Source organism: Rissa tridactyla, chromosome 5, assembly GCF_028500815.1.
Source record: "Rissa tridactyla isolate bRisTri1 chromosome 5, bRisTri1.patW.cur.20221130, whole genome shotgun sequence".
NCBI lineage: Eukaryota > Metazoa > Chordata > Aves > Charadriiformes > Laridae > Rissa > Rissa tridactyla.
In genome coordinates this window covers 81,698,767-81,718,929 of record NC_071470.1, presented here as the reverse complement: position 1 = coordinate 81,718,929, position 20,163 = coordinate 81,698,767, and the positions used below count along the sequence as shown (strand labels likewise).

The window sequence follows — 20,163 nt, the reverse complement described above, 5'->3', positions numbered from 1 at the left end:
GGCAAACTGCCGCCTTCTGGCAGGAAGAAATGTGGGTGACGACTGTTCTTTTGGTTACTTTTTGGTATATTGCTTCTACCACGGTTTCAAACAACTGCCAGTTTCTACATCGCGGCTTTGGAGCCCTTGGACTACCACGCAGCCTGGAGCTTGAAAAGACGCACAGCTCACCACAATTTAGTAAGAACCTGCGAGCATGAGAACAGAAGTAACAAAAATACTTGAGCCGACATCCCCTGTCACGCTAAAACCAGTCCACGTGGCTTTGGCAATGGAGGTTCTTGAATTGTTTGTTAAAAGATGCCCAGACCCACATCTTGATATGGCTGTTGTAACTTGACAATTAAAAAAAAGTTAATATCAATCTTTGTGGTCACTGAAACTCCTGCTTACATTACTTCATAACCCCTCCCGGCTTATGGTTTCAGGTATTCTTTATAGCACTTCCTGAACGCAAGTTCAGGGTCTTTCCCTGTATCAAGATAATCCTTAGACTTTACCTTTGGTAGGTAACACATCTGAAGAAACTTGAACTTATTCATACACCACAAGAATAAGTGATATTTATCCGGTGTGCTTTTCCTACCCAAAATGATTCAGTAGGCCAGTTCTTATTTTTTCTTCGAATCTTAGACCTATCAGCATCCCCTTTCACATCTTCTTTTTCTACAACACGCTTCAACCTGCAGAGTAATTATTTGAAAGGATGTCTAAGCAGTAGATTCCAGGCACAAGTGTTTTGTTCTCCCACTTTTGTTCTTCGTGAAAGTAAAGGTGGAAAGCGGTGTAAATCCGTAACAATATTCAGCAGCTGCTGCTCTGGCTGTTGTCAAAGCAATAGTGCAGATTTAGGCGCAGCATGCGGGTAATCCGCGGGCCTGACATGTGGTAAATCGTTCTGAAGTGATGGTGGCAGTATGCTACCAATTCACAGAGAGCTTAAAGCCCTTATGCCCCACTCTTCGGCCACCCCCGCAATCCCCGAAAATGATGGACCAGCAGAAGGCATGTAATTACTGCAGTTGTTAGGGGGAATTCATCCTCTTATAATCCCATGTCTCGAAAAAGAACATCAGAACAGAAAATTTCCTTGAAGACTGGGATCTTCTTATACGATTAAAGATGTTCCACCTGGCTCGCCTTTGAGGGAAGAACAATCGTCTCCTACAAGACGCAAACCTGATTAGAAGTGTGGTAATCTGGACAGTACATTGCAAACAGATGTTACTCAACATTCTGCAGCTTTTTTGTATAAATACATATCTGCACGGTCTCTGCAGCAGTTTAGGTTGAAAAGATTGCATGAAATCAACGTGACAGAACACTTCATTTTTAAAATCTGTTTGGCCAGAGCATTAAATTGTCATTAACCAGGGAATTTTCCCCTTCGGGGCACGGTTTCTATTTGTAGAGCTCTTTGTATTTGTTTAGTTTGCTAACTTTTTCAGGAGCGAGCGAGGGGGAACGTAGTGTAGAAAAATAAAATATTCCTGTCGTGGGTTTAAACTTGACAACTTTGTGGAGGATATTTTTGCTTCTTTGGTTTGACACCAGCCTGCCGCAATTTTCTCCCTGTTACAGGGACTAGACCGGAGGCGCTGTGGACAAGAAGGTGCCTGCAGAGATGGTTTCTCTCACTGACGGCTGCCCGGAGCTGCTGGCTGTTTGTTTACACCACCTCAACACGAAGCGAAGAGTAAAGCAAGCTGCTTGCTCTTTCCTGAAAGATGCAAACGTGGGCGCAGCGAGGGCATCCCTCTTGAAAAATCTCAGAGATGAAAGTGCTTTCTTGAAAAGGGCGTAGCGGGAGCAGGTCCTGCTGCGTGCCCCTTGCTTTGCTGTTGGAGTTGTGCCGGTGGGGTCGTAGGTGCTGGTTCTGAACTTTTAATAATACCGAGCTGTTATGGTACCTTGTGAGTTTCTAATCACGGCAGAACTCATTGCCTTTTCCACAATTCTGAGTCTGTACGCAATACAGGAACATAAATTGCCTGCTGTGATAAAAACGTAATAGCGAGGGCTGAAGAGCTAGAAATCCAGAAACCTTGTCCAGGAACCGTTTGTAGTGAAATGGGGGGCGTGAAGCCGATGAGCTAATAGGCAGTTAATTGCCTGGTGCTGCGATGATGTTGCGGCTGGGAAAATAAATATGCTTGCAATATCTTTGAGTGGCTGACGAATGGAGATACGTCAGAAAAGGTTTTCTCATGTGCAGGGACAGACATTTAAAATTGCACAGGCTCGAGCATCCTTTTCCTGTGCGCTTCTCCATTCTTGCCGTCCAAAAGGGTGCCGTGTGCTGCGTTCCGTGGGCGATGGTTCAGTCCCCTCATCTTTAGAACAACCAGAGGCCACAAAACTGGCTAGTGCCAAAACAGATGGCCGTGGGGAAAGCGTTGTAAAAAAGAACAACTGTTTCAAGTTTGCAATAATTTGCTAGCTATTCAGGCACCTTCCCGGCCTCTGTCGCTGAGTGGTGTGCTCAGCAGTGCCTGGCAGAGCGGTTCAGAGCTCCAGGAGTGTGAAGGAAAGGCCCAGCGAGCAGGCGGCCTCTGCTGTGGGACACCCATCTCCAGCAACGGGGGTCGCTCAGTGATCGTTCCTGGCTTCACCCCCAGCGTTCTAGAGGTGGTAGTCGCTAGGCTCGAGAAGGGACACTTAGGATGCTAATATAGATTCCTTAAAAACTAGGTTGCTTGGATGACCGATTCCTAAAATAATTTGCTGTGCGTTGTCAGGGAGAATAACAATTAGAGGTGGGTCTATTGAGAGCGGTTGGGGTGGCGTGTGTGCCAGTGCCACGCGCTGAGCATGGTTTGGGTGATGCTTGAAGTGTTTTGCCGTGTATTGCCGAGTCCCGTTTGATGTGTGCTGTGTCCAGAGAGGTCTGCTGCTCCGCGTGGTTTGTTTTCCAGTGAGTGTGACTGTGGCAGCAACTAACAAATAATATTTAAACCGTTTGGGAAGTCAGGTATATTAGATGCACCAAGGTTCGGTTCTTGCCTTGAAAAAACTTACTTTTATAAATTGTTTTCTGCGTATAGAAATGATGTGCCAATCATTTGCCAATCATGTGCCAAATGATGTCCCAGTCACTCCTTGGGAACCTCAACTCCTGCAGTTACTGACACATAGAAAAGGTTTGGGGTTTTTGTTGTGTAAGTGGTGTTAACGTCTAACCTAGAAATATTTCCTTTTGCCTCTCCTTTGAAATCTAATTGCGTTTTTGTTAACGTTAGCGTTTCAGTAAACATTGGAAAGAGCAGGATTTGGAACATAGAGGGTTATATAGTGCAATGGGAAGGCTGTACCTTTGGGAAATCTAAAGCAAGCAGCCAAATAATCCAGATTCTAATTTAGTGGGTAAAGCAAATGTGTAGTATTTAAAATTACAGTAGATAAGAAGCAATCTGACACCAGAAGCAAAGAAGAAACAGCTCAAAGCCCTAATCACCTGATGTTTTTAGTCATTCTGCTCATCTTGTTTTTAAATCCGTACACAAAATATATTGCTGCAGAATTTTTAGTATTACTTTAAGTGTGATTGCAGAAGAGCAAAATGGCTACTGGATAAAGAAATCAGCTATTAATGCCTTTTTAAAAAGGAAGAAACTGTTCCTGTAAAACTTAATATTTTGGTCTAAATCACAGCATTGAAAGAAAAAAATTTGGCTTGGCCTGGAAGTTACTTGCTAATTTTCCTGTGAAAGAAGAAATTACCTAAGAAATTATTTTGCGTATTACAAAACCCATAGACTCGCGAGCTGGATTCTGGCTGAAGATTTTATTCAGAGAAAGGACTGGTGCACACTTCCCTCCCCAGCTTTGTCGGTGGGGTGAACACGTGGAGACGATCACGTTCCAGCAGCTGTTGAACGAAGCGGTAAAGGGCAGGTGTTAACTCGGGCTAGGTGGGAGGGCCAGCTGTGACCGGAGTTGGTCGTAACCGCTTTGCGGAGGAGCAGCCCCTGTTCCTGGCGGTAAGAGAGAACTCGGCGGGGCCACCGGTGAATATAAACGGGGATTTGAACAGCATCCCAAACGCTGACGTTTGAACATAAACCCACAGTTGGGTTTGCCGTTGTTCTGGTCCCCTCTGAAGGTTGTACCCAGCCCGTGCTCAGCCCGGGGTGACTAACGCAGCCTGGCCGCGGGGTATTGCGCGTGCATTTTCCCTGGCTGCTCTGTGTCTGCACAGAGGTGAATTCTCATTGCTGCGACGAGCGTTACACGGTCAGTTATACATTCTTAAAGCAGCGTGGCTGACGTGTGGTCTGTGTCCTAGAGAAAAGGACATCTCAAGAGCAAATTTGCTTTTCCCGGCTGAGACCGAGCTTTTTGCTTTTCCTCCTACGCGTCCTCTCCAAATAGAAATCCCACAGGCAGTTTTGCTCCTGAAAACATCTCTGTGCAGCAGCGGGGCTCCGACACAGGGAGGGATTTGTTCTCTGTGAGTCTGGCGAGTGCCACGCTTGCCATCCCTTGCTTTTACCGACGGAAAGTTTTTCCTGCTCCCAGTATTCCTGAGCCGACCGCCCAACGAAAGAGCCGTCAGTGAATTGTTCTCTTAGCTCTGGTTGTCAGGCAGTAAATAGCGGGAGTGAAGGTGTCGGAATAAAATAAATAGGTAAATTTCCTTCCCGTAGCACAACTGAGCTGACATCCTGTTTAGAAACAAACAAGAAAACGCTTCTTTCAAATTTAAGTTAAAGCCATAGCTTTTCTCTGCCTGAATAGCTATGCTAGAAGTTAGAAGGGGCTGAATGTGCAGCTTCAGTGTCACTAGAGAAAAAGATGTTTTCTGAGCAGGGGTTTGCCAAGGCAAGCGTCGCTTTTGGTTGTTTTTAAGAAGGTCGAAGCTCTCCAGTGTTGCTGTCACAGCATCTCCATTTCCGTGTTGTTACGTTAGCTGATGACCTTGCTGTCGCCCCACGGGGACTGGTGCCTTGTCCCTTTCCCTTTGGATGCCCCAAAACACACCAGTGAGGCAAAAACCCCCAAACCCGGCTCCCTGCTGGGGCTGCTGGTGGGCGCCAGGTCCCCCTGCCTCAGCTCGGGTAAGGAGTGGGTGCCCCCGAGGGCAGCACCGAGGGACAGTGACCTCACGTCACCTTCCCCGCAGCTTGGACCCGGACACGCTTCTCCCTCACCCAGTCCCTGATTTTCACAGAGCTTAGAGGGACCTGGTTATCTTGGAGGTGTTGAGTAGGATTGTCTCGTGTTGGGAAAGCGTGGGAGAGGGAAGGCTGGGGACTAACAGGGCATCCTGTGCTCCTTTCCCTTTTGCAACTACGTGCAATACGTCGGTCTTGCCGCGTGTACCTGTCTGCGTGGCGAGAACTATCCTACAGTCTTGGAGAACCTCTCCAAAAGGCAGCCTTAAGGGACATGCTCCTCAGCAGGGCGCGTGTGCCCTGTGGTGTGCAGGCCCTGCCCCGCGGAGGGGTTGGTGAGGGCTGTAGGCCGGCAGAGCCCCCTGAGCTCTGGTGTTGCTGTAAAGCGGTACCTGGGATCTGAAGCGAATTGTCTGAAACTGCTAAATACTTGTCTTTTGCCTGTGCTGGCTGCTTTCGTGACTGGAGCAGTAAGTTTGTCAGAGCAGACTATCAAAGCAGAAGCACTTCAGGAAATAGGTTGTCTGCTTTTCAAAAAAACCAATCAATCAACTTAAAATGTTTCAAGCTCCCGTTTCCCTGGAGGGAGCGGCTGCCTAATGAGTGTGTGTCCAGATCTGGCTCTAGAGATCACCTGTGTCCCTTCTTTCCCCCCTCCATACCCAAAAAATATTAGTATTGGATTTCTAGGCACCTCGTGCTTGGGGAGTACAGCTAGAAGGTCTGACTGTTGATCAGTTTTAGGAGTGTTGTTTGAAATATTACATCTAATTTTACCTCGTTTCCCTCACTAAGTACAGAATACATGTTTGCGTCAGCTCTTGATATGTGTGGCATTGGCGTGTGTGGAGTCAGTGTAGACTTTAAGAGTGTATTTCATGTTTTGTTTTGCATTTTTCTTCGGATCTGCAGGTTCCCCTGGAAAGCAAGCGGACAACTCAGCCAACCATCAAGGAAATAACGTAGGGACCCCAACCAAGGCTGGAAAACTGAGCCATGCTTTTAGAGACCCCCGTCCAGGGAGGAAAACCGCAGAGGGACAAGTGACAAAAGGTGGTGATGAGTCAGAGAGTGATTTTGAATCTGATCCTCCTTCTCCCAAGAGCAGTGAGGAAGAGGAAGAACAGGAGGATGAGGAAGTCTTGCAAGGAGAGAATGGAGACTTCAATGACGACAACGATACAGAACCAGAGAATTTAGGCCACCGACCTCTCCTCATGGACTCTGAGGAAGAGGTGGAGGAAGAGGAGGAAGAGAAGCAAAGTTCTGACTCCGATTCTGATCGTACCAAGCACAAATCTGTGGACGGGCTCCTGAGCAGGAGGTTCAGAGATGGTGTGGGCAGCAGTGAAATCAAAGAACCCAGTTCAATGCATCTGTCCTTGTCTGAGGTGCCAAGTACCGTAATCAAGGAGAACCCTGGCCAAGAATTTGATGTCTTTGGGGCAGTGCCCTTTTTCACTCTGCAGCCTCAGGCAAGAGAGAAGGTGGACAAAGATGTCTCTTCTCAGGTGGCTTTTCCCAGCCTGAACCAGGAGCAGGATGACTTCGATGTTTTCACAAAAGCCCCCTTCAGCAAAAAGGTGTCTCAGCAAGATGGCCAAGTGTCGGGAACTGAGCCTCTGCTCTCCCCAGCCTCTCCGCGGAGCCTCGATATTTTTGGCTGCACCCCATTTCAGCCTTCTCTTCTCCCCAAGACCGGTGGGAGCAAAGAGGACCTGTTTGGGCTGGTTCCTTTTGAAGAGATCACAGGGAGTCAGCAGCAGCAGAAGGTGAAGCAGCAGCGTAACCTGCAGAAACTTTCTTCCCGCCAAAGGCGCATGAAGCAGGAGGTCTCGAAGAACAACGGGAAGCGGCACCACGGCACCCCAACCACCACGAAAAAGGCAATGAAACCCAGCTACCGCACCCCTGAGAGAGCCCGCAGGCACAAGAAAGCAGGCCGCAGGGACTCGCAGAGCAGCAACGAGTTCCTGACTATCTCGGACTCCAAAGAGAACATCAGCGTCACGTTGACTGACAGCAAAGACCGAACCAACCCTCTGCAGACGGACGAGAGTCTGCTGGATCCTTTCGGAGCCAAACCCTTCCACCCGCCGGACTTGATGCGGCATCCCCAGCATCAAGGGTTTGGGGACAGCCGCGGGGATCACGGCACGGTAGTAGTGGCTGGGAGACCTCGGCAGAGCTCCTTGCACGGAGCCATTCACGGCGGCGAGGGGCTGAAAACCGATGACTTTGGTGCCGTACCCTTCACCGAACTGGTTGTGCAGAGCGCGCAGAGCCAGCAGCAGCAGGGACTAGAGTTAGATCCCTTCGGAGCCGCTCCGTTTCCTTCCAAACAGTAAATGCTTCCAATGGGTTCCCCCGCCTTCGCCTCCTCCAAGTTATTCAATAGAGGTTTTAATTAGTGGAGTAATTTATCTGGTTGAATTGACAGGGACGTGGGTTGTACGGTTTGTTCAAGTTCAAGAAGGCATGGCCAACTTGAATGATGACATTTAGAATGATGGCAGATTTTTATTGTTTTGGGTTTTTTTTTTTAGAAAAATAGAAAAAACAAACCAGGAGCATCGTTTTGTTATGAGAGATGGCTCCCAGAATGAAAAGAGAAGTCAGATGTGAATCGGTGTCTGTCACTGACTTTGGGCCCTGGAACATGCTGTCATTCTGCACTTTGGCGTTGCCTTTTCGGTCCTCCGGGATGTGCTGAGCCGGAGGGAGGGGGACGGGCGGAGAGGCACGAGAAAGGCTTTCCGTGCGTACAGGTGGGCTAATGGAACCGCCGTGGTTCTTCGCCTCTCAGTCGCAGTAGACCCAAGAAACAAAGTGTACTAATATCCAGATTGATCTACTGGAAATAGTTGAGTCTTTGCTTCCTAGGTGAAAACGACCTTTATTAATTGTAAAAATTAAGAAGCCAAGTCCTCAAGGGGCTGTGGCCCAGAATCCAGAGCAGGGCCGTGGCTTGGGACCTGGTAGACATCTATGCAGCTGCAGAGACGAAAGGCAGATTATTTTTTGTGTGCCTCAATGTTCAAAAATTTATTTTTTTTTTTTTTTACAGTAAGTGCCATTAATGTAAAATAGCAAACTGGAAGTTTAGAGTTAAAAAAGATACGGAGAATATAATGGTTTGTGAGACGAAAAGCCTGACTGTAGGGGAGCGGACCAGCAGGGATGCAGCCGGCGTTTGCAGCACGTCGGAGACTCCTCAGCGCGCTGGGAAGGGAGGCTGCTCTACCCGAGGAGATCATCTGGCACGTACGGAGTATTTCACATGACTTGTGCGGTTGACTGTGAGATGCAACCATCAGATTTATTTGATTACGAATTGGGAATTCTGTCTGAAAATACCTTTTTTTTTTTCCCCTTGGTTTTTTATTGCAAGAAAACTTGTATTCTTTCAAACCCATTGTTTTTTAAAACAATAATAATTTTATGCAATGACTGTAACCTAATGTTCTTTTAAGTTCTGATGATTCTGTTGTTGTACCTAAGTGTATTTTATAAGAAAGTTTTGCCAAATGCACTGAGCTTTGCAGAAACTCCTCTGGAGGCGGTTTGGCTTGGGAGAGCCAAGGGCGGTGGGCAGCAGGCAGCGTGCAGCAGCCGGCTCTGCCCCGGACCTGCGTTCACACCTCGAAGCCTTACAGACGGGACCCCGGTCCCGCCACACGGTATGTCGTGCCGCCGGGTGACGGGAAGGTGATGGGAAGAGACTCGTCGAGGAGAAGATGTCGTTACCGTGTCGTAGCAGTCGCGCCGTGCTGGCGGGGTGGTTTCTCCAGTGCCCGCAACTTGTGCCGAGCCACCTACGGCGCCTGCAGAGCTGGCGTGACTCGGGACGCTCCCATTTACCCTTTCGCTGGCAGTCCCAAAGAGGAGGTGGGAGGAGGTAGTTCCTCTGCGTGTCTCAACTTTATACCCGGCTCTCCTGAATGCGGATGAGTCCACAGGTGGATGTTTATATATGGAGGACATAAGGGTTCCTGGTTGCATGTCCCCGTGTCCCCTGCCCTCTTTCACTGGAGGTAAAGTGAAATATTTAGGGTTGTGCTTCCCCCCGCTCCTCCCCAAGTCAGTCTCCTGCTGGTTACACAGTCGTCCTGAGATCTGTGAGGGTGGGGGTGGATCCCTTACAATATTTGTTGAAAACAACGCATCAAAACCAAGTCCCTTGGCTCCTTTGGGGGTTGGTTTGATAAAACGCTCCCTTGGATACATGCGGGAGTGCTTCCCCTGGGCCTGGAATTTGAAAATAGCTCATACATATCTGTACACCTTCATTGCCTTCATCTTCCTCGGTTTTGTCTTTCTACCGAGGTGAAAGTGGAGTATTACAGCTGGGCTTGGTTACGTATGCCTTTTTCAGGCTTAGAAATGAAGCTTTTAGGAGGTGATGAGTAGAAATGTTTCAACTCTATTTGCACAGGAGTTTCTTAGGCTTGGTTACTGCAGTTCTCAGCGGGGGTGTTTGTGCCAAAGGCTGTAAGAAGCGCACGCCAAGTTTTGTAGCATTTGCTGATACTCAGGTTAACTGTCTTGTCTTTTCCCTGTTGTCCTTTCTCTGCGCGTGCGTACGAGCTGCCCTCCGGCCGCCTCCTCCTGAGCTCTTCCCTCCCTGCCGCGTCTGGGTTTGGCCTGTTCACCCCGAGCCTCGGGCTGAGGCGCGCCAGAGGCGTCCCTTCTGCGGCGGGTTGGTTCGGTTTTGGGCAGAGGGTCCGCAGGTGGCTGTTACAGGATGGGAAAGCTGAAGGGAGACGAGAGAAAACTGTAAACCCAAGTTAGGCTAAAGCTGGCGTAGTGCCTCTGGCTGCGTGTGAGGTATGGCCGATGACGTTTGCTTTCTAATGGCCTTAATAAACCTTGCTCTTTGTATTCTAGTCGTGAAACAGGTTTTTGCATAAGCGTAACTTTTTGGTTTCTAAAGTTATTTTATGCTTTCTTGTGACTGAGAAGCGATTAGTATGCCTCGCTAAGTTGACTTTGCTTGGTATGTATTGTTTATACACAATTAAACCCAAGTTTGGGTTTAATTTCAGCTGAGATCCACTGTTCAGCAGAGACGAGATGTGGTACTGTCGGGGAAGGTGAAACCCTTTTGCCTTTATTTGCTGTGTGCGCCCATGCGCGTGCGTGCCAGGGAGCGTGGTGTGACCATGCCTGAAACACGGGACAGCCCTTGCGGGGGTAGGCACGAAGCGCACTGTCCCTGAGTACAGGAACGGCAAGGTAAGGAGCTGACGCTTCCCTTCCAACCCAAAACAGCCACCGATTTGTACAGCTCCCCTTTCAGCGTGCTGAATGGGTGAACCACAGGCCTTTGAGAATTGGCTGCTCGAGAGAGAGTCTGTCAAGAGGTACTGAGAAGCCCTTAACGGTTGTGCTCGTTGAAAGAAAAATACGATATTCGCGTTTCTCTGCGGCCTCAAAGGGCCTCGAGGCGGGCGCAGTTGCTGTGCCCGGCCTGCGTAGCGCAGGAGCCATGGATACCCGCTTTGGAGGGGGTGACTTTGAATCATCCTGGGTGTCCCAGTGAGTAAAACCAAGTACTGTGAAAATAAGTTGATATATTTGCTACTGTGAGAATAAGAGTTTATCTGGAATTTTTTTATACTATAGCGTGTATTTTTATATATGAAAAGTATATATAAAATATACACATGCTCGCACACATCATGCATCTCCTGGAATTGCTGTGTTTTTAGTAACAGAGCAGCCACAGTCACTTTGTGTGACTTGAGGGAGCGAGTATGAGTGAAAGCTGCAAAAGCAAAAACCGCGCAGAGGGTGGCTGCTGCGTTACTTTGCTGTAGTGCTTCTTCGGAGAGGAAAATCAAGGGAATGGCGCGTATAGCTAAATTTGTGACTGAGGCATCACCTGATATTAAAGAGCATAAAAACTATTTTAAAATTGCTGGCATTCAGCTTTTAAGTGCACTTTCCTGAACTACCCTTCCATTTCTTGTTAGACTTCAAGTTTCTAAAACTTTTTTGTGTACCACTAAACAGAGAACTTTTAACTTTTTTGTGAAACTGATGTACGTCATAAAATACTTGCAGTTGTTAAATAAACAAACGTGATAACAGTGACTTTGCAGATCTCCTTCAACAGTGCATCGTTAAGAATTCACGTTTAGGCTTCAGTTTACCCGCCGTAAGCAGCGCTGCTTCCGCTGATGGCTCTTTGTGGCTGTAGGCTCCTGTCGCTCTTTTAAAAATGTTTTAAAATATTTGTATTTGCTGCCCAATCATCTTTCTTTGTCCAGCTTGTTAAAAACCTGTTGATCGTGTACTATTTTTAATTCCTTTGGCTCAGCATTACTCTTTAAAGCCTTCCTGCAGCACGGTTTCGCAAGGATGAGTCCCGATTCCTGGGCGATAGCTGAAGCTTGGTCCCTTTCCTATAGCCAGGCTGGGAATGACAGCTCCCAGTGCCACCTCCGAGCACTTCGTTCCACACCTGAGCTTCAAGACCTAATTTTCATGTGATCTGACCCCCTTCTAGCAATTGTTTGCCAGAGCGGTTTGTTCTAGTACTGATTTTAGCCCTAGGTAAGCTGAAGTAAGAATGAAATGGTCAAGAAAAGATGGACTCGCTTACTAAATAGTAGCTGATGTCCTGCTGCTCTGTCGTTTGCCGATTGCCTGTTTCACTCGTAATTTTGTTACGAGCAGAGCCGCAAGGAAACGCATTTTAACTGGAGGCTTCACCTGACATCAAAACGAACCACCGCAGCAATTAAATTCTTGCTTTGAACAGGTAGTTTTTCATGGATAAGGGGGTCTCTTGCGTCTGCAGGCTGCCCCTGGCTCAAAGGCTTGGCGGAGGGCGAGAGGCAGAGGGCTGGGGGCAGGCTGAGGGTTATTGCCCATAAACGCTCTGTGGGCGCCGGCCACGCGCTGCAGGACGGGATGAGGACAGGCGCCGGTAACGGAGAGCACCAGGTCCCTGCCGGCCAGATACGCCTGCGGTCAGAGCTTTTCTGCCCATGACATCTCCGATGATAGAGGGTTGGTTTGTTTTCAGCCCCTGCAGTTACAAAAGCAGTTACAAAAATATTCTGGCTCAGGTTTTTTTTTTTTGTTGTGTTTTTGCAGCGTAACTGCGAGCACTGGATTTCTCATGCCTGGTTTTCGCATGCAGTGGAACTACTTCTGCGAGGGCAAAAGCGGCGGTGGGAAAGGGGGAGAGGTGGGAAACTGGTGTTTCAGCCGAGGCAAAGTCAGGATGAACCTTTCCTCCTAGGACACAGCAACAGCAGCGGCTGGAGCTCTTGAGACAGGAACAAGGCCCTTGATCTAAAGGTGGGAGGTTGCAAAGGCGAGTTCATCAGCAGATTCACCTAGAGATGCTCCTCCGAAACCGCATCTAGAACATGAAGTATTGCTAGCGGAATATACCGGACACAATACTGGAATAGTGCAGTTAAACACACGCCCTGCCCCTCCCTGCTGGGCCTGGGCAATTCGAGAGAGTCTCCCCGTGTATGTAAAACCCCGGGGAGGTGACAGAAGTTGCGTGGTTGAGCAAGTCACGTCTGTCATTTCACTGGGAGTGATGCACAAATGGTGTTACTCCAAGTAACCATCCAACGAACTGAAATTTATTTACAGGTTCGGTATGTACACAGAAGACCATCATGCAGCTTCATAAATTTTGTCAGGGTAATAAAAATGTACAGCTTTGCAGTTTCCTTATCCAGTGAAAACTGCTATGGTAGTTAGAGTTTACATAAAAAAAATACATTAGCAAACTATCAATCAGTATGCTTTCACAACACATTCTTCAAATATTATTGTTCACATAACACTGGAAACAAGCTTTTCTACTTGCAGGTTCCTTGTCAGGCTTCAGTAGTAGCAATTAGTGCACTTGAAACTTGCTTGGCTGTCAAGTTTAAAAAAAAAGAAAAAATCATCAAAAAAATCAGTGTTTACACTGAAAGGCTCAAAGGTCTGGGAGCTGAATATTAAATGCTACGTCAGTTCTTGCCACTACTTGTTTGTGGATTTGAACAAAAAAACCAAAACCCACCCAGTGAACTAGAGAGCCAGCTGGCATTACTCTCCAGCGTGCCCGTAGAGAGGTTTGTGTCCTGCCTTCTCCACCCGCGCTGAGCGTTGAGGCGCCCGACAGCACGTTTCCATCGCTATTGCGCATCTCCTGGGCACGGCCCTGCCGAGAGAGGCCGAGGGAGCCCGGGGAAGAGACAGTGCTGGGGGGACCTGCCAGCAGCCTGCCTGCCCCCAGCAAGGCACTGCCGAAAGGCAGCCGCTCCCCCTCCGAGCGAGCTAAATCCCACCAAGGGAAAACCCTCTCCGAGAGAAAAGGGGACGTGGCATAGCGCTGACGAGGCCGGCAGTTCACTAAGGGCTTCTCGTGCGTCAGGCGGCTTTTCACATGGCTGGCTAACGCTTCCCCGCCCACGGCGCGGCAGTGCCAGCTCTTCCTTGGCCTCGGGTGCAAGATGACTGGTTTGGAATCTTCGAGGCCCCTGTAGGAGTGCGTGTTAAGCGGGCTGTCCTCAGACCATCACAAAATGGGAGAGAAGCCGCCGGGACCTGATCGAAAGCCACGCTGCAGGTAACGTGGGAAGCCGTGGCCAGGTCAGCTCGGATGGTTTATAATCTCAGACCAGAACGTTTCTGCCTGTAGTTGCAGCAGGAACTCTCTCTGCTTTCTAACGCTAGCTGTGCCGATGCAATCGCGTCCTTCAGCAGCTCTGGTCCCAAGCTTTAACCGCTTGGGGTTAAGTCTTAACAGCATCTTTGGGCAAGCGGAGTCCAAATGGCTAATCCAAATGTCCATCTCCACACGGGTAATGCTGACTAACACTGGGTCGTGCGAAGCAGCAGCGTTTGCTGCCGCTGCTCAACTGAACTCTAAACGCAGCCACAGTTGCTGTACAGAAGCCACTTTAAAATGTTGATCCTAACGCAGAAATCCAAATTATTCCAACCCTTTTTGAAAAACCCACTGAACTTAATCATGCTGAGCTACAGCTATCTCATAACCTGCGTGTTTCACGCCTCCCCACTGCTGGGTTTGGAAGAGATGGTTTCGTGGCAGATTCTAAAACCCAAGGCAGCCCTTCTTCCTGCGGCAAGCTTATGGCAAGAAGTCATTTTCAGTAACAAAGTCTGCAAGTACAGTACAATACGTCACACATTAAAAGGCCAAAGTTCAGAGATTTGAATCCCCAGCAGGTTTGCTACTCGGGGTGTGTTATTTCATCCTGTTAAACAAGAGTAACTTAAAAAAAATAATTCTTAGCAACTCCACTGATTGCAAGATAGTAAGAAACGTGAACAGACAGGCTTAGTGCTACTCCTGAAATACTTTCGAATACTAATTCCAAATTGCTGAAGGGATCTAGAGAAGTTTCCTGAAGTAATGGCACTACCCATAACGGGGGAGGCAACGTTAAGCTCTGAAATGAAGATGTACCTATGGCGGATGACACGTGATCTTCTCTTCCAGCAAAAGGAAAAGAGCTTGTCCAGAAAAGTACAAGAGTCCACTGAATTCAATTTTATATGTTACCGTACCGATGCTGAAGCGTAAAAACATCATTCAGAAGAAGACTCTGAAGGATGCAACGCACCGTCCCGCTGTGGTTGAGATCCAAGACCGGGTCCTACAGTTACCGTGGTTTTACAAGCACGCTGACAGGAGCCGTTTCTCAATTACGCACTTGAACAGAACCTGAAAACCTGGTACATGGGCCTGTTCGCTCAGCAAGGGTCATTAGTTCTGTTGTTTGTGTTTATCAAGCAAAAGAAATACTGCTGTGATCCGAACGCTGAGTTTTACGGCCCACCTTTCCATCGCCCCGCTCCAGGAAGACCTGTTTGGTACTTGATTGCAGAATAGGAAAGGAACGTCGGGTCCTGGGCAACGCTGTGGGTTTCTTCAGAACTCCTAATAATACACTGTCCCAGCAAGCGGGTAACAGTGCAGGAGTCAGGAGAGGAACTGCCGCAGTGCTTAACTTCATAGACCGGCTCGTTAGGTAAAGTCCAGACCCGCAAAGTCAGACATCTCATCGCCTCTGAAATAGAGTGGGGAAACTAGTTTAGCCACTCATTATGCAGATGACACTCTCAACTCTTACCTGGTTTCCAAAAAATCCAGATCAAGGCTTAGTAGGGCTGAAAACCTGACAGGAAAAGGCTACTTAAGAATAAATACTAATGACGGCTTGAGGCTGTTAGAATTGTGAAATGTGGGATGTGGCAGAGCTCTATCTCCAGCCTGTTGGAAACCTCCGCTCGAGGGCACTGCAGCCTCAGGGAGGAGCCTCACGCAACGAAGGCGTGCAGGTGAGCAGAGCGCCTGGCGACCAGGGAAGTACTGCTTTATTTACGGGCAACTATTGCACCAGTCAGCATTTTCTTGGGGAAGCTCGTTAGGGCGGCTGACTGAAACTTGTGTCAAGTTAAAATCAGGATTATTTAACCCACTACTTGTTAGGATACGCTACTCCCACGAGTAGGAGAACCGCTCTACCTTCGCTCACAGGTCTCCGCTATACTCAGGACAGGGCTTGCTGTGTCGGTATTGCATGATGTACACGGTGGATTGATGCCACCAGTACAGCATCACCACGGCAAGGATGTGCCATACTTGGTGACTCGAGCCGAGGTAGTTCAACTGTCCTGTGGGGAACAGAAGGGTCAAGTGGTTAAGTTGCTAAATTCAGCAATAACTTACGCGATACAATTAGCAATCGGTCTCCTACAAAGCTCAACTATACACTCCACTTGCTGGGAGGCGGCGAAAGTTCTTTAACGAACTTAACCAGAAGCCGTCTGCCTTCTTTTGATGCAAATACAGGCAACATTTTACTCTCTATGAGAATACTTCAAGTAGAACGTGGTCAACCTGTTCTCTCACAGGAAGTTCCAGACTCACAGCAAGGACTGCGACACTGCAGGAAGCTTAACTGCAGAAAAAACACCCAGAAGAGAATTTCCTACCTGGGAAGTATCTTTCGGGAACTTTGGAAATATAGAAGAGAAAAGCTACAGCAGCGATGAAGTACATGACAACTACACGCGGAGCAAACTCCTGCAAAAGAAAAGGAAGCTCTCCTATTCTGTTAGAAGGTAAAAACAGCAAAAAAAAAAAAAGTCCCTGAAGATGCAAAAAGAAAAAGGCATGATAAAAATGAATCTTACTTCACTGCCTACGTTATTTGTGCCTATGTTATCTGTCTTCCACACTCAACAGCGGCTCTGGACTGGGCTAAACCGTCACCCCAGGTGACAGTCCTCCAGCAGGGCCAGTCTAAGAACACGCACTGTCACTGCTCGCTAGGAAAAGGAAACGTTTTCTTCAGCACAATCAGGTCCCTGCGTAACTGCAACGATTTCTGGGGTTTTCGTACTGGGGCACACTTTATTGTCTTTAACTGTACTGCGCTGCTTGTTCTTCAGGGCATAATTCTGAGTGGTAAAACAAGAACAGGACAATGGCTCAGTAACTTCGCAGTGATGTTAAATGAGGGTTGTGTAACAGAGGGCTGAGCAGGCAGATACAGATCTTTGCTGCCAACCCAGGGAAGAGACGAGGAAGCAAACACTCATCCCATCAGTGTCTTCTGGTTCCCCTCTCGTCTCCAGCTGTGGAGGTGGACAGCCCAGAGCTCTCTGCACAGCAGCCTGACAGATTCCCATTGCCACCGCGCAGCCGACTCAGCTCTTCCCTCCTGTCCCTCGCCCTGGGGTGAGCGAGGGTGCGGTCCGCCCACACAGGCGGCTCTGTCCCGCAGGCGGGTCTGCTCACTCACCCTTGTATCCAGTTTTCCTTCTCAGGGCGCAGTTTTGCATCGGTAAAGCAGATTTAATCTACTCAACCTGTTGGCTGCTTCTCGACAAATTTCTAAGTGTTTGCATTTGGATTGTATCGTCCGAAAGAATTCTGTGCTTAAAGAAATTTTAATTACCGCTGCTTCCCCCTTGTTTCCTGAAGTGTAAGAGGACTCGAGGAAGATGGCAAGTGAAAAGCAACATGGAACCTTATTTCCTTCTCTTTCTCTTTTACCTGTACAATAGATGCGCCGATGCCGCCGTTGAGCCAAACCCAGTGGATGGTGGGAATAATTCCGTATCCAGACACTGAGCAAAAGATGATGGAGCGCAGTCTGTGCCACTGTTGCGTGAGGTAACTGGGATGAATCTGAGCAAAAAATACTGCCAAGATCATTGCCAGCACAGTGATTAAATATACCTGACGCCAGTACTGAGGAAAAAAAGAAACAAAACCAAGTTTGTGGGTGTTCTTATCGTGCGTAAAAGGAAATTCTGTGTAGAAAGTTTACATTACTAAATGTCATGATGTATCAATTCTCCCGTCACTGCTGCGACCACAAATGATAGAGTTTGAATGAAGGGACTTGTATTTATCAACTGGCAGTGAGGGGAAGGGACTCTATCACTTGGGCAGACCATTTATTCCAAGCAGTGCCTTCACCAAAACATTTTAAATATGCTGTGCCCAAGAGAACTTGTTCAACTGCTGGATCGCTGCATCTGCTGCAGGCGTGGATGTAATCTAGGCTGCCGACAGGAACCAATTTTACTTGTCCTCTATTAGATGAAGATAACATAAGCCTGTTTCTGCCTCATGTGGGCTACCTAGTGGGAAACGATGTTTAAACTACTTGTCATGGGGATACATCCCATAATCAGCCTCATGGATTTGATAAAGTTAGGACCTGTGAAGTTTACCCTGCCGTCACATGAATTGAAATATTTTCTTGAGGCCTGTGTGACTTGAAAGGATGACCTCAATTTACCCCTACTTCAGCAAGCAGAATTCTACTTGTGTCAGAAGGAACTTGTTTTAGGTTCCATCTCTGTCTCCTCGCTAATTTGGACACCCTGCAATGAACCCCCTTCCTACCCCCTGGAAACGACGCCAGTGAGACCACAGGAACTAAGCGTTACATGAACAAGTGCTGCAAACTTACGTTGTTACAATAAAATGCATAGAACACGCCTGACACATAGCAGCCCAGGATACCAATGGAAATTCCCGCATAATCTAATGCCATCCATCGTCGGCTGGTCTTCTCTGAGCGGTGGCAACAGAAGAGGTGGTATCCTACTGAGCAGAGCATACAGACCTATACAAATGTTCAAACAATGCATTAATTTCTTAAAAATTTACAGGGAGCGTAGCAAGCTTAAACTCTGAAGCTCAGAGCATGCAATGGACCTGTTGATTGTTTTGCACCGCAACTTGGTGCGGGCAATTCCTGCCAGTAACCCACAGAAACTAACATAAGCTTCTCTGACAGACGGAAGAAGGAACCGAAAACTTTGCAAGACTCGACAACCCCAAGTTGCACCGCTAAGAAAAGACCACGGGCCCAAGAGAGGAGCCGGTACGCAAGGGAGCAGGGCCGTGTCGCCACAAGTACAGTGGGACGATGAATTCTGCTTGGTCAAACTACCACAAGCAGAAACCAAAGCCCAAGTCTACCCTGACTACCCAGCACCGCATTACTGAGGGAGCATACAAGTTAAACTTCATGCACAGGCCACATATTTCCTTCTAGGCTGGCATCGAATTTCTTCCCTGAGAAATGCTTTTTGCGTTTCTCTGCAAACCTCAACAGGAGTAGGGAAGAGCACAACGGCAGCGCTTCCCAAGCCAACAAAGGAGTTTTCCCCTCTTCTAGCTACCCAAAGGCATCCTGTACTCTCCAGGGAACATGAGCAGCGCTGTTCAGAGGTATACTGTCAAGACTTCTGCTGCTGGCCATGCATGCTTTTTTAGGGATAGCGTAATGTACAGGACCTTCAGTGGTCAAATGATCACACACTTGCAGTCTGCTGTTGAGAACAGATTTAATCTGACAGAGAAGGTAAAAAGTTAGAATACAAGCCCTGCTGCCATTCCAGACCAGGATCAAGCCACGGCTGATTCTCGTGTTGTGATGGGTGACCCTTTCCAGCAGTAACTGGGGCTGTCTGGGAGACATATTGGACACTATTGAACCCCAGCGCCCAGCTGAAGCTGTGAAATAGGGCATTGGAGAATTCAGTTGTTTCTTGCAGACTCTCTCCTACGCCGGCCATGCTCAGCCCTCCCTGGTTTTTTCCGTATATCAAACTGCTCGCAATCAACTCAACCACCGAGCCTGCAGCTACCTTTAAAAGCAATGCCACTTAAAACGTGCTGTCCCAGGTCTGACCTGAGTTCGGCAGTCCTACTCGCACGATGTGTGCGGAAGCTCTGTGGGAGGGGAGATTCATGGCTCTCCTTCCCAGAGAAGGGGCTCCCGGAGCGAGCTTGCCAGCCCACGCTGGGCCGGGCAGCCGGGCCCTACCTGGAAGCAGAAGAGGCAGACGGAGCAGATGACAAAGTCCTCCCGGGAGGCGCCGGCGGCCGGCAGGACGGCCGTCAGGTCGTAGATGCCCAGGGTGAAGAAGAGGACGAAGCCGAGCAGGTGGCTCCAGATGTTGACTGTCTCGTTGGAGAGGATGAAGAGGCTGCGAGGAGAGACGACAAGGGGCGGGTGAGGGCATGTGGGTGAGCCGGGGCTGGGCCCCGGGTGCCATGGCGGCGGGGCGGCCCTCACCTCTTGAGGCAGAGGCGGGAGGGCAGGTAGGCCCGGTAGCCGTCGGTGATGTAGGGGTTGTCCTTCAGGAAGAGGGGGATCTGCTCGTAGGTGTAGAGCCGGATGCCGCGGGGCACCAGCACCGGCCAGTACTGGTACCCGCCCAGCTCGATGTAGTGGGCGCTCCGCAGCAGCTTCTGGTGCATCCTGCCCGCCGCGCCGCCTCAGCGCCCCGCCGCCCCGCCGACGCATCGGACCGACCCGCCCCCCTCACGGGCCGCCGCCCGCCGCCATCCCGCGCCTCCGGCCCGGCCCGGCCCGTCCCGCCGCCTCCGGGGTCGGCCCTCAGGGAGGGGACGGGGAGGGGAGCGGCGGCGCCTGGTGATGGCGTCAGAGCGCGGCGGCGCCTGCGCACTGCCGGCAGCACGTGGCGACGCCCGCCGCCGCGCGGGGGCGCCCTTCCCCGCCGCGGC

At 49.1% G+C, this 20,163-nt stretch overlaps 2 protein-coding genes across 5 annotated transcripts in view; one reads left to right on the top strand and one right to left on the bottom strand.

Moving 5' to 3' along the window:
* Positions 1-11,210, top strand: part of BMP2K (BMP2 inducible kinase) — a 58,167-nt gene extending 46,957 nt beyond the window's left edge. For all 3 annotated transcript variants that reach the window (XM_054202555.1, XM_054202556.1, XM_054202553.1), the window contains one exon: positions 6,027-11,210. In XM_054202555.1, the coding sequence (XP_054058530.1) occupies positions 6,027-7,462 (1,436 nt within the window). In that variant the 3' untranslated portion in view covers positions 7,463-11,210. The remainder of the gene's footprint in view (positions 1-6,026) is intronic.
* A 1,492-nt stretch (positions 11,211-12,702) lies between these two features.
* Positions 12,703-19,981, bottom strand: PAQR3 (progestin and adipoQ receptor family member 3). 2 transcript variants are annotated; one of them, XM_054203373.1, is made up of 7 exons: positions 19,712-19,981; positions 19,460-19,622; positions 18,095-18,250; positions 17,167-17,301; positions 16,101-16,191; positions 15,631-15,779; positions 12,703-15,172 (listed from the first exon to the last, which is right to left on the bottom strand). In XM_054203373.1, the coding sequence occupies exons 1-6, from the start codon at positions 19,894-19,896 to the stop codon at positions 15,637-15,639; spliced, it is 873 nt and encodes a 290-aa protein (XP_054059348.1). In that variant the 5' UTR covers positions 19,897-19,981; the 3' UTR covers positions 12,703-15,172; positions 15,631-15,636. The 2 variants fall into 2 exon arrangements, with proteins under 2 accessions (XP_054059348.1, XP_054059347.1); XM_054203372.1 differs by having other exon boundaries at positions 17,167-17,364; positions 19,712-19,980.
* Positions 19,982-20,163: the final 182 nt, after the last annotated feature.